Source organism: Leptinotarsa decemlineata, unplaced genomic scaffold, assembly GCF_025532065.1.
Source record: "Leptinotarsa decemlineata unplaced genomic scaffold, Ldec_3_MD MMD2_tig00000008_RagTag_RagTag, whole genome shotgun sequence".
Classification (NCBI taxonomy): domain Eukaryota; kingdom Metazoa; phylum Arthropoda; class Insecta; order Coleoptera; family Chrysomelidae; genus Leptinotarsa; species Leptinotarsa decemlineata.
Genome location: NW_027412537.1, coordinates 9,421,875 through 9,434,366, shown reverse-complemented (window position 1 = coordinate 9,434,366; position 12,492 = coordinate 9,421,875). Strand labels below are relative to the sequence as shown.

Below are 12,492 nucleotides of genomic sequence, written 5' to 3'. Positions count from 1 at the left end.
AAAATTTCAATATTTAAGTATTGATATCATTTTAAATTTGAATTAAACCTAGTTTAAGAATTCTTTCATTTCCGTCCTAATCAACGTGAATGCCTATGATTGGCGATAAAAACGGCGTTAATTTTACTTCGAAGGTGAACGTCTGACGTAGTATGGCCGCTTTATCGCATCAATTCTTGCGTTAATCTCTTTGATGAACCGCCACTCGAGCTATCGCCTAACGCCAAACGGCAATGTTACTGCCGTTGTCAAATTATCGCGTTGAGTCGCGTGGCTACACCTACGGTTAACGTCCATTATCGCGATAATTAATGGCATTTCTCGTTAGTGTGGCTCCAACATAAGCAATAATATCGTTATCAATAACACTGAACTAACGTTAGAATTTAAAAATGCGAGAAGCAAATTGAATAAAAATATACTGTTTTGGGGCGAGGGTATGTAAAAAATCACTTGTCAATGATACAAGCCGCTTTCTTTTTGAACAATTTTTGGTGAAACTGAGAAACAACACATTTCAGTGGTTACTATCTTCATTCGTGTTTGAAGGCCGTCGTTGTTTGGAACTGCATCCTAGGATGCATTTCGGCCGCTAAAGCCTTAACGAATGGTTCTACTCATAATTAGCATACACACCATGGTGGTATGTTAAGGATACCCTCACACAAATCAAATAAATTTAAAAATTCTCCAATATCCAATGCTATCTCACTTTACAATAAATTACCTGATTCAATCAAGGAGTCAAAATCATATAAAATCTTTAAGAATAATACAAAACTATTCTTAACAAAAAAAATGTTTTTATAGTTTAAAAGGCTATTGGAGTGATAATTCCTGGGATTAATTCCCAATATAATATATGTATTTGTTTTTGAATTGTAACATTTATATATTAGGTGCCGTGTTTTATGTGTTTATATTTATATTTTATCTTTATTCTTTGATTTGTTATTCAAGTATGACTAACTGTTTTTTTTATTCTTAATATGTATATAACATATATTACAATTATTGGCTTACCATATGTACATTATGTACCAATAATGGTTAATAAAATTATTATTATTATTATTATAATTTATCATAACACATTTCGTTCCCGAATCATGTTCTTAAACAAATAAAGAATATAATTCGCGGACAAATCGTATTATGTTGACTTCACTTAATTAATAGTGTCGTAAAAACATCAGATACGTTCACAAATAGAAACTAGTTTTCAGTGTTCTGTGGGTACGGGTCATCGGGTCATGTCAAGTCATGTTCATGTTCATGAGTTCATGTGACAGATAGATGATAGAATTATTTGAGGTTAGGTGATTGATACTTATTTTAAAACCCATTTTTGACAAATTTGAAATTATGGGAAAGAAAAAGAATGGTGAGTCATTTTCCACTCATCATTCAAAAAAAATCTAAACGTGTTTATCAATAAACTGCTAAAGGAACACTTTGTTTTATATTTTTTTCAAATTCAGAATATTAATGAAATTGCTTTTCATTCTCGACAATATTCAACCATGGATGAGAATTGTTCGACTATGGCCAATGATTCTGGTCAGCTTACTATGGTCAATGATTCTGGTCAGCTTACTATGGCCAATGATTCTGGTCAGCTTTCTTCCAGCTCTGCAATGTATGAGACCAAAGTCAAAAATAGTTCACTCAAAGGGAATCTCTTGGCACCGACCATGGTTGAATATAGTGGCGAGTGAGAAGCCTCCGTCCTATCATTTACATCGATATATATTTTTTCAAGAGTATGGCCACCTGTCAATCGAAGAGCGAAAAGTTATTACTGTGACCGAAGTCGTTCGGGAACTGATCACAGCCCATCAATTGAGAAAAGACATTAACTTAAATGCCCTGAAACATAGAATATCTTCAAAGTATGGCCTTGACACATCTCCACGTTTAGTCGATATAATTGCTGCTGTTCCACAAGCTTACAAGAAGATTCTAGTTCCTAAGTTGTTGGCAAAACCTATTAGAACTGCCAGCGGGGTGAGTTTCGGATAAACCATTTTATTTTTTTTAGAATTGCACGAGATTTATCATTGCGAACCACAATAACAGTTTCTCATTTTTCAATCTCATTTTGAATACTACTCATCAGTGCTATATCTCTTTAATGCAACCAATTATATATAACGCGAATTAGTGACTAGCTCCTTAATGTGAGATGTTTTTGCAAAGAAAACTCTGTGAATTTTGTCAAGCTTTTGACAGTTTTCACTATCTTCTGCAGGACAATTGTACCATATGGGATTGTGCAATATTTACCAACGTTAGAATTAAATAAATTTGTCCAAAAACCAAAAAACTTAAATGGAAATGAAATGAATTTTACAAGATGTTCTTTGAATTTTCTTTACCATTTTGATATATCTTTCTAAGAAATTCCTTTTAGGAAAGTTACTCTCACACAGTTTTCTTTGCATTGAGCCCAAACATAGGTAACTGCAGCCATACATTAGCAATATTGTTTCATTAGGGTTATACATATTTCAATGAATCTGTTTTTGATTTGTTAGTTTTTCAATAATTGTAGCTTTTTATTTTAGATTGCTGTAGTAGCTGTGATGTGTAAACCCCACCGATGCCCCCACATAAATTTGACAGGAAATATTTGTGTATATTGCCCAGGTGGGCCTGATTCTGATTTTGAATACTCAACTCAAAGTTATACAGGCTATGAACCAACTTCCATGAGGGCGATTAGAGCTCGATATGATCCTTATGTGCAAACTAGGCATCGCGTTGAACAGCTGAAACAGCTTGGCCATTCGGTGGATAAAGTAGAATTCATAGTAATGGGTGGCACATTCATGAGTCTTCCTGATGACTATCGTGACTACTTCATTAGGAATTTACATGATGCCTTATCGGGCCACAAAAGCAATTCTGTGGAAGAAGCAGTGATATATTCAGAAAGATCCAATACAAAATGTATAGGTATCACAATCGAAACAAGGCCGGATTATTGCTTGGAGAAGCATTTGTCGGATATGTTGAAATATGGGTGTACGAGGTTGGAAATTGGGGTACAGTCAGTATACGAAGACGTGGCATTAGATACTAACAGAGGACACACCGTCAAGGCAGTTTGTGGTACTTTCAAACTTGCCAAAGATGCAGGTTTCAAAGTTGTCACTCATATGATGCCAGATTTACCAAACGTTGACTATGAAAGAGACATTGAGCAGTTTATCGTGAGTAAAATTTTAAAAATTGTGTGCTGGAGTAGATTCAACTATGCAGTGACACATTGAAAAAAAATTAAAATGTTCTGTTCCAAGTTCACAATAAGTTTTGATATTTAATTTGATAGGTAGAATTGGATCCTCTGGTGTAAAGTGAATCTTTTGAAAGACTTTTCTCATACAAGAATAAAAAACTGTCTCTTGATGTGTGTTTTACTAAGTTAACATCATCAGAGATAGTGAGTATCTCTTGACGATGCTAACTTGGTTAGAGAAACAAATGTTGAGAGACAGGACATTTATCTTTTATATATATTTATATATATTGATGTTTAATGAATAACAAATATTTATAATTTGAATTACTTATCATATAAAGCCAGCTCAAAATTATTATTTCCTAATTTTCAGGAGTTTTTTGAAAACCCAGCTTTTCGAGCAGATGGTTTGAAAATCTATCCCACCCTTGTCATAAGGGGTACAGGCTTGTATGAGCTGTATAAAACAGGTCGTTACAAGAGTTACCCACCCTCAGTTCTTGTGGATTTGATAGCAAAAATATTGGCTTTGGTACCCCCTTGGACCAGAGTGTACAGAGTTCAAAGAGACATACCTATGCCCCTTGTAACGTAAGCATATTCTATTCAATCATAATTACATTTAAATTATATATCTAGATGTAAAACCTTCAAATTGTTAGATCTAAGGAGAAACATGGAAATTCATCAATGAAAATCTAAAATATTGAAGAGAAATTGAACTATCTGATAAAAAAAAAAATTGAACTGATTGAAGATTTAATTGATATGACCATGATATATACGAAAAATTTATGAAAATTTTGTAAAAATTGATATTAAAATATTAAAAATAAAATCACTTCAAAGCATATTTTGCAACTAAATTCAGTTTTTAACAATTTGTTTTTGGAGCTAGTACTGGAAAAAAATTGTACAATTTGTCAAAGAAATTATTGATCTGCCCTTATCAGAGTATCTCAAAACATCTATATTTGATGTATTTTCCAAGTTTTACGAAAAAATTTTAAAAAATAATTCACCGAATTCACTGCAAATAGAGTATACTTTTTAAAAAAGTAACTACTCAAGCAGCAGTTATGAATATTTTCGGCAATTATGCTGATGAAAACAAATATATAACAATTTTTTTGAAACTGACAAATGTGTATAATAAAATTGATGAATTGTTGATATCTTGATTTGAAATTAGTGGCACCAGAGAAAGAGCAAGACAGACTAGATAATGATCTTGAAAATAGAGTAATGAGCACTCATTTTGAAGAAATCAAAAGTAAAAACATGATTACAAAAAAAAGAAAACCTCAAGGTTCTGTAATTGAACCTATACAAAATTTACAGTTTAAAGGTATTTCAGCAAAATATTTTGGTTTTTCTAAAGATATTGATTTTATACTTAGGAAAAGATCATTTCTTTATTCAATAAACTAAAGATTATAAGATGAAATTAAGCAGCTCAACTTTATATGCATCTGAATATGCGAATAATCAAATGAGTTTCACTTTTGAGCATTACCATTGTTTTGTAACTATATGCATTTTTATGATCATTTCAATGTTACATGACTACACATTCGATTTCATTTGTAGTATACTTAAAGTAATATGTTTTTTATGTATAGATTATACCCAAGGATTCAACACTTTATATTCTTGCAGACATTGAATCAGGCACACTGCTATTTATCACAATGTAAGCAGGTAACCAAAATAAAGTACTTAAGTGTCATCATCTCGCAAGGTCGTTTTTGAGGTATCTCAGGGGAGTGTTTTGGGACCTATATTATTTTTAATTTACTTGAATGATATAGATACCAACCATAACCGTGATTTCATGAACATTTTTGCAGATGACATTTTGATATCAATTTCAGGAGATAATATAGAAACACTAGCTGATCAAATGAATAATGAACTAATAAATGTTTACAACTACATTAATTGCAATAAACTGAGACTTACCAAACACCTCCAAAACAAAATATATGATCCTATCAACTGGTTATAAGCAATCACTCATCATCAGACACAATTTTTGCTTCCAAGCAATATAACAGTTCTTTCAGCTGCACTCAATGAAAAAATATACAACATAATTCTAACATTCATAATAGAATTTATTCATCAATCAAAGGTTATACAAGGCATTATACATACACATACATAACACTTATCAGACTAGTCAAGAAAGAAAAGAAGGTAATCTACAAATAAATTGTTAATCACAAACAAACCAAAAAAGTTGTACATACAATAGTCAGTCTTACAATTATGAGATATCACGAATTATAAAATTCTTCAACATTATAAAACACTTTTTCAAGAAGAAAGTTTTTCAATTTATTTTTGAATAGAATGTCATTCAGAATCACATCTATCAAATCTCTTATTTTATTGAAACACTTGATACCAATATGCTTTGGTGAATTTTCACAGACTGATAACCTTGAATAGGGTCGTCGAAGTTTTTCTTTATTCCTAGTATTATACATATGAGTGTCTTCATTCCTCATTAGTTCTTTTTGGTTACGTTTTATGTACATAATCAGTTCAAGAATATATAAACATGGAAGGGTTAGTATTTGGAGATTCTTGAATAAAGGTTTACATGTTGTGGTTGGATGAGCATGACGAATCGTTCTTATTATCTTTTTTTGAGATACAAATGCCCTTTCAAAGTGACAAGACGACCCCCAGAAGATCACGCCATATTGTAGACTGTACCATCCCAAAATATAATAGTCTCAAGATGTCTGCTGATACAGTATCTCGCAGATTTTTTATTATATAGCATGTAGCTATATAATTAAATTTATTGAAATTAATAATTAAATCTATAATATCAATATAAAACGTAGTAACTAGATCTATTTCAAAATTTCTGTGGCAAAATAAATTCCGGTTTGATGCTAGTGGTGAGGGGGGGTTAAAAAACAGACACAACATAAGATTACAAATTGCAGGTGATGAAATAGAGTTCCTAAGTGAATTCAAATACTTAGGTTAGAAGAATATGTAAAATATTTTTTCTCAAGAATTTCATCTTAGCTTTTGATGTACCCAAAAATTACATCATATAATTGTATAATCCAACCCCATTTTGATTATTCTGCTAGTCTTTTATACTCATTTCACCAAAATAAGTTATTGACTTTACAAAAGTGATACAAAACTTTTGAATCTATTGTACATTAATCGAAGACTGAAATAATTTTTATATTTTTTTGGAAAACAATTTCATGATTTCAAGTGATAATATATTATTGATAGTTCTGGAGTTGAGCATGGCAATCTCCGAGAGCTGGCTCTCGATAGGATGAAAGATCTCGGACTGAAGTGTAGGGATGTCCGTACCAGAGAGGTCGGAATTACTGAAATCCACGAAAAAGTTCGACCAAACGACATCGAACGTGTCAGAAGAGATTATGTCGCTAATGGTGGATGGGAAACGTTTCTAAGCTATGAAGATCCTGCTCAAGATATCCTTGTAGGGTTGCTCAGGTTTGTTGCTGTTTCATTATTTTAGATCTGTTTTTTTTTCAAAACTTTCATGTTTCAATACAACTGAAAATTGAGTATTCTTCTGCTATAAAATTACTAGGTATGCACAAGGTCTGTTAAAAAAATAATTAGAATAAAAATGTAGAACAGCATGAATCACAGATAAATGAAAATAGGTTGTGCTTGTTTTGAAGAGTGTTTACAGTGTTGGGTTGATTATTTCGGTGTGTAATTTTGTATAATATTTTTGTAGGTTTTTGAAGGGTTTTGAGTAGTTATTATACCCAATGGCCTGAATAAGATATGATTAGTCCATTGAAGACTTCTTGGTTTCATATTTTGTAATCTTAACTTCTTTCTTTCTGCATATAAACCATGACATATCAATTACTTATAGCCAATACAATAATAATTCCAATGACAACCAGGTTTGATCTATTTTCACAGAGGTATTTGAGATACACTTGTTACCTGGTAGAAGAGTATATGTGAATTCTTTGAGTTTTTTCATTTTTCCATGAGTTTCTATGATTTTCATTTTTTCTCACATCTAGGGGTCCTAAGGATTCACTTATATAATTTTTCCACAGGAACAAACTATATTGGAAAAACACTCGTTAAGTTTTTTCGTATCTGGTTGCCATATTGCTAAGGTGAGAGGTAACTTTTCAGGCTGAAATTTTCAGTTTGCTCTTTATTAGACTTCTCTATTGATTCAGTTTTGTTTATTTTTTAGTTTATAGAAGGTTATATACCCAAAAATAGTAAGAATCATTGATTAATTTTTTCTTATGGTTAAATCGTTTCCTTTCTAGAAATTTGTTTTTTGGGAAATAAAGTTGTTTTTGATATTCTTTCAGGTTGCGAAAATGTTCTAAGGAAACTACCTACCGTCCAGAGCTTCTCAATGGTTGTTCAATCGTTAGAGAACTTCACGTTTATGGGAGTGTGGTCCCAGTAAGTGGCCGGGATGAAAAGAAGTTCCAGCACCAAGGGTACGGTGCTCTGCTGATGAATTGGGCTGAAGAGATAGCTATAAGGGAGCACGAATCTGTAAAAATGGCTGTAATTTCGGGAGTGGGTACCAGGAACTATTACAGAAAGTTAGGTTATGAGCTGGAAGGGCCTTACATGGTTAAGAGTTTAAGGAAAGAACATTACAAAAACTGTTTCGAGTTCATTGATGGTCCTGCGTTGAAATTTGATGAGAATAAAAATTTGATCAAACGGTTTGTGGATACTGAAGAAGAGGAGGAAGAATGGCTGCGAAACTTTGACAAAAATAAATATGAAAAACGTCAAGTAGATTTATAACATGGATATATATTTATTTTTTTAATATAAATAGAATTTAAACTTTTCCAAGTTCCTTATTTGTTTTATTTCAAGTCTGGCGTATCTTGGATGCGATTTTTTGCTCTAAGCAACATGGTGATGTGCCACTGGCTGAGGTGAGTAACAGAATCGAATTTCCGGACTGCATTTTCAAATCCCTCGATATCTTCATCCTGGATACACTCTTTAAGACACATGATCAACTGATATTCTCGAGAGTCCTCGAAACCTGGGTGCATGTTGAGATAGGTTTGTAGTCTTTTTGTGATGTCTGTTCCGGTGCAAAGCAAACAGATAGAAGCTCTGAAGAAATATTGTTTGGCACAGTACTTGAGTAGGGAACTTGCTAGGTCGAAACAGGCAATTTCTTGAAAAATTGATATAGCCTAGAAAGAAGTGTAATTTACAGTTAGGTGAAAGAAGCTCCTCAGATAATTTACATATATCAAAAATAGCAAGGATCCAAGTATAGATCCTTGTGGGACTCCCCTGTTTAATTTCTAAGGTCTGACTTCCAACCACCTTGCACTACTACTCTTTGTGTCCTGTCCTGCAAATAGGACTCCATCAAATCCAAAGCTTCCCCAGAAAACTCGTAAGAATGTAATTTACATATGACTAACTTATGATTCACACAATAAAAAACTTAATACAAATCAATGAATAGACCACATATTTGTAGTTTGCTGCCAAGAGCTGTTATAAATGTACACTGAGTCATACCAAGTTGTTTAAGTACTTTTATCTTTAATGAAGCCCTGATGATTTTGAGAAAAGAGTTTTTTTGAAGTGAAAAAGGTATTGATTTTCTATAGCTTGGAAATACTTGAAAGGATACTTTATTCCTCTATAATTTTAGTATTTATTGGGGTCACCTTCTTTGGAGAATTGTTCTTATGTATGGAGCTCCTCCCCTAAGCGTACCTTGAAGCTGCTAGATTTTATCTATTGCCTGATTGGAAACGCCATCACTTGTAACCTTGATAGGCTGGAACATCGAAGAAAGGTTGGATATTTGTCTCTCTTCTATAGATACTTTCACGAGAAGTGTTCAAGTGGCGTATTGATTCCACCGAGAGAGGTACATATCAGAAATACGCGACGGACTGTGGCTGCTCATTGTTTTGAGGTTCAACTCAGTACACCTCAAACGTCACTGTTTAAGAACCCTTTCATTTGGAGAACTGCGCTTATGTGGACTCTCCAGCGATTCAAATCCAATGTGAATCGCTACTTTCGCACAGGCACCGCTCTTAGAGCGCCTTAGGGATTTTTATGTAGTGCTTGTGTTCTGTCCTTAAAAAAAGATCGCATTAGTGGTGCAATGTTGGACCACAAATGCACTATTGGATTCAACTGTATTCAAAGGGCAAGCCTGAGCATAAGAGCGCCCGTACACGAGCCACATTTTGCGGTCGAATCGACCACACAGTTGCAGTCGCGTTCCAGCGAACTCAAGCCGCCCATAAGAAATACTGTACTACATGTACACGGGCGTTCACAAAAGTCAAAACGGGCTTCTGCAGTCAACTTGCTGCTAATCTCCGCCGAGATGTCATCGCGGCATCCGCCGTACACTAACTACAAACTTGCAGTCGTACCCAACCGCGTACCTACATATTGGTCTCACAGCATTCAACTTTTGATGTCAGTTGCCTCAACTACAAGTGCGGTTTATATGACCGCAAGTCGACCACAAAAATGTGGTTGGATCAACCGCGAAGTGCAGTCAACGTGGCCACAATGTTGTGGTTGCCTCAACAGCAAATATGTGGTCCGTGTACGGCCGGACTAAGTAAGCTTCCCCTAGGATTCGTCATGGAGAATCAATATTTAAAGTCGGAGAAAGAAATCTCACCTTATCATAGTCTTCTGATAACGCGGAATATTCAGCAATTTTTTCCAGGCATTTATTGGCACAAGAAAAATTGCACTCTTGTTTGTAATATTCCGTGGCCCTTTCGAAATGTTCAACAGCTTCTTGGATGTCGTATTCGTCTTCTAGGATTTCAGCAATAACTTGATGGTATTTGCCAGCAGACGAGTATTTGCCTTGAATAAAAACTTGTTAGCTTCGATAAGAACTATGAAAATGCAGCCCTTTGGTAAGATCGATGAAATGTATACGTCTATATTATCTCCAAGAAAATCAGAATCAAATAAATCGCAGTCTTTAAAATTTTATTTGAAGCGATGTAGGTATGTTAAACAGCCTAACAGCTGAAATATTGTTTTTCTACACCCGTACTCTAACAATACACTTATATGACCATAATCCGTTTCATAATGATATTCATTATGATACAGATTTTTCATAACGATACAGATTATCAACCAATAGAAACCCATAATTTTTCAATCAAGAATCCTGTTCTTTTGTTTGTTCTATATTCTAACCTAAGTAACTAATTGCTTTATTTGTCAAAATCAGTTTTCATATTACCTACCTATATTATCAAAATGTCTGAAAAGAGCGATATAGAAGGAATACCATCGACTCCAATATTTTTAAAAGATCAGATTAATTACAGTTGTTATATTCAATATAAATATAATTAGAATCTTTATAGTTTTCATATATCCATGATAATACCATTAAGTTTGTGTTTTTTTAAAAAAATATGAGTTAATTACTGTAAATGTGTTCAATACAAATATAATATTTATAGTTTTTCATTATTTATCGGGTTTAGAAAAAATAGCGTATGCAACTCTCATGTAATACACTAATACATTAATACACTTATTAATACGAAACTCGCCTTCGGCTCGTTTCGTATCCCGGTTTATGCTCGTGTCTTAATAACCATCATTACATGATCGTTGCATAATATACTATTATTGATGTATAATAAATAATATTTTTTGACTTCTGACTCCGTTTTGACTTCAGGTTACTCTAAAAGAAAGTCGTCAAAACATTGTTCAATTCTTAAGTGCCTGTCATACGTATTTGCATAATATTTGTCGTGTAATACTGTCAAAAATTAAAATGAAAAACATTTATTTCAGTTCAAAATAGTCACTTATCGAAAATAACTCCATAATAGAAATATTACGCTAGGCTTTGGAGCCTAGTAAAACTAAGTATGGTCATATTATGACATGACATGAATCTACTATTCAATAATCTATTGAAGACTTGGGTATTTTCAAATGAATTCAAATAGGTAAACCAAAATCACACCATTAAAAATAAGATTAAAATCAAATAACGAATTATCGCCTTATTGCAGTACTCAAGTATGTAGGTATTGAACTTATTAAAAAAATCTTTATAGTTATTTTAAAAATGTTGTATCAATTGAACAGTATGGCTCTATTGGAACGGAAAAATTGGTGGAAACCAATCTTCCAACTTTGATGTATTTTATTACCTGTTTAAATTTAAACTCATGGATTAAAAAGCATTCACACATATATCGTGCTAAGGTATTTGATTTTGAAGGTAAATGATATTGTAAATCAAAATGAGACCCCACTTTTCATAGTATTAGTGTTAGGAATCACACGTTAAAAGGTAAGGCCTCGTTAGTCCTTAGCTCGGCTTTTGAGGATTGTCGTTCGTAGAGTTGCGACAGCTGGTTAACGGAAAAACAGATTTCAAACAGATTTGAAGTATCTTGAAAGTTATGAAGATATACTTGAATATTAGGAGGCTGCAGTTTTTTTACTCCCTGAAGATAAAAATAAACAGAATTATGCTCAACATACGAATAATAATAATAATTTGGTTATTGCGACATTTCAAAAATCATATTGACTTTTTAATGTATCTACATACGGACTGGGCACTTTTTCAATGGACATAGTAGATAATTAATATAATACGAATAAGCGTATATTAATTCAACCTTGTCAAACCAAAATAATAAAATTAATTTATTCACTACAATTTGGAATGAAGCCAACAAAAAATGACCTAAGTTTCCTACCTTTATCTCTATAAATGGCAATAGCACTCTGATATAGTTCTATTGCTTTCGAAGTATCGCATTTTTTGAAACAATTTGCAGCTTCGATGAAATAAACAGCAGCCTCCGGTTGACTCTCGTTTTGAAGACTAAGCTCCGCAGCATCCGAAAAAGCATGACCAGCCTGAGACCAATTCTTCGCCATCTTGAACAGATTCGCGGCTCTGGCGTAATATTCTATAGATTCATCTATGGTATCGTTGCTTTTACTAAAAAGAGTTTTGAAAAAACCATTCGCGTTTCTTTTCTTGACGGCCTCATCGCGAAGTTTTTGTGCTTTCACTTCAATTTGCGACATTTTCAAAGTGAATTTTGAAATTTCTTGACAATACTCGAACATCAAGAATTTATAGCTGTCAATGATTTCGAAGATCAAGTAGTTTAAGCGTTTTCACGATTCAGTTATTTAAGTAAACTGTCTCAATTTGATTTATCTGA

The 12,492-nt window shown here is 33.2% G+C and overlaps 2 protein-coding genes across 2 annotated transcripts; one reads left to right on the top strand and one right to left on the bottom strand.

Annotated features, from left to right (window-relative positions):
* The first annotated feature begins 1,225 nt into the window (after positions 1–1,225).
* On the top strand, positions 1,226–8,114 carry Elp3 (Elongator complex protein 3). Its single transcript, XM_023158631.2, has 6 exons — positions 1,226–1,384; positions 1,763–2,007; positions 2,568–3,215; positions 3,618–3,835; positions 6,515–6,745; positions 7,606–8,114. The coding sequence occupies exons 1-6, from the start codon at positions 1,366–1,368 to the stop codon at positions 8,057–8,059; spliced, it is 1,815 nt and encodes a 604-aa protein (XP_023014399.2). The 5' UTR covers positions 1,226–1,365; the 3' UTR covers positions 8,060–8,114.
* LOC111504152 (Alpha-soluble NSF attachment protein) lies at positions 8,049–12,394 on the bottom strand. Its single transcript, XM_074171023.1, has 3 exons — positions 12,016–12,394; positions 9,939–10,132; positions 8,049–8,466 (listed from the first exon to the last, which is right to left on the bottom strand). The coding sequence occupies exons 1-3, from the start codon at positions 12,392–12,394 to the stop codon at positions 8,125–8,127; spliced, it is 915 nt and encodes a 304-aa protein (XP_074027124.1). The 3' UTR covers positions 8,049–8,124.
* Between the last annotated feature and the right edge of the window lie 98 nt (positions 12,395–12,492).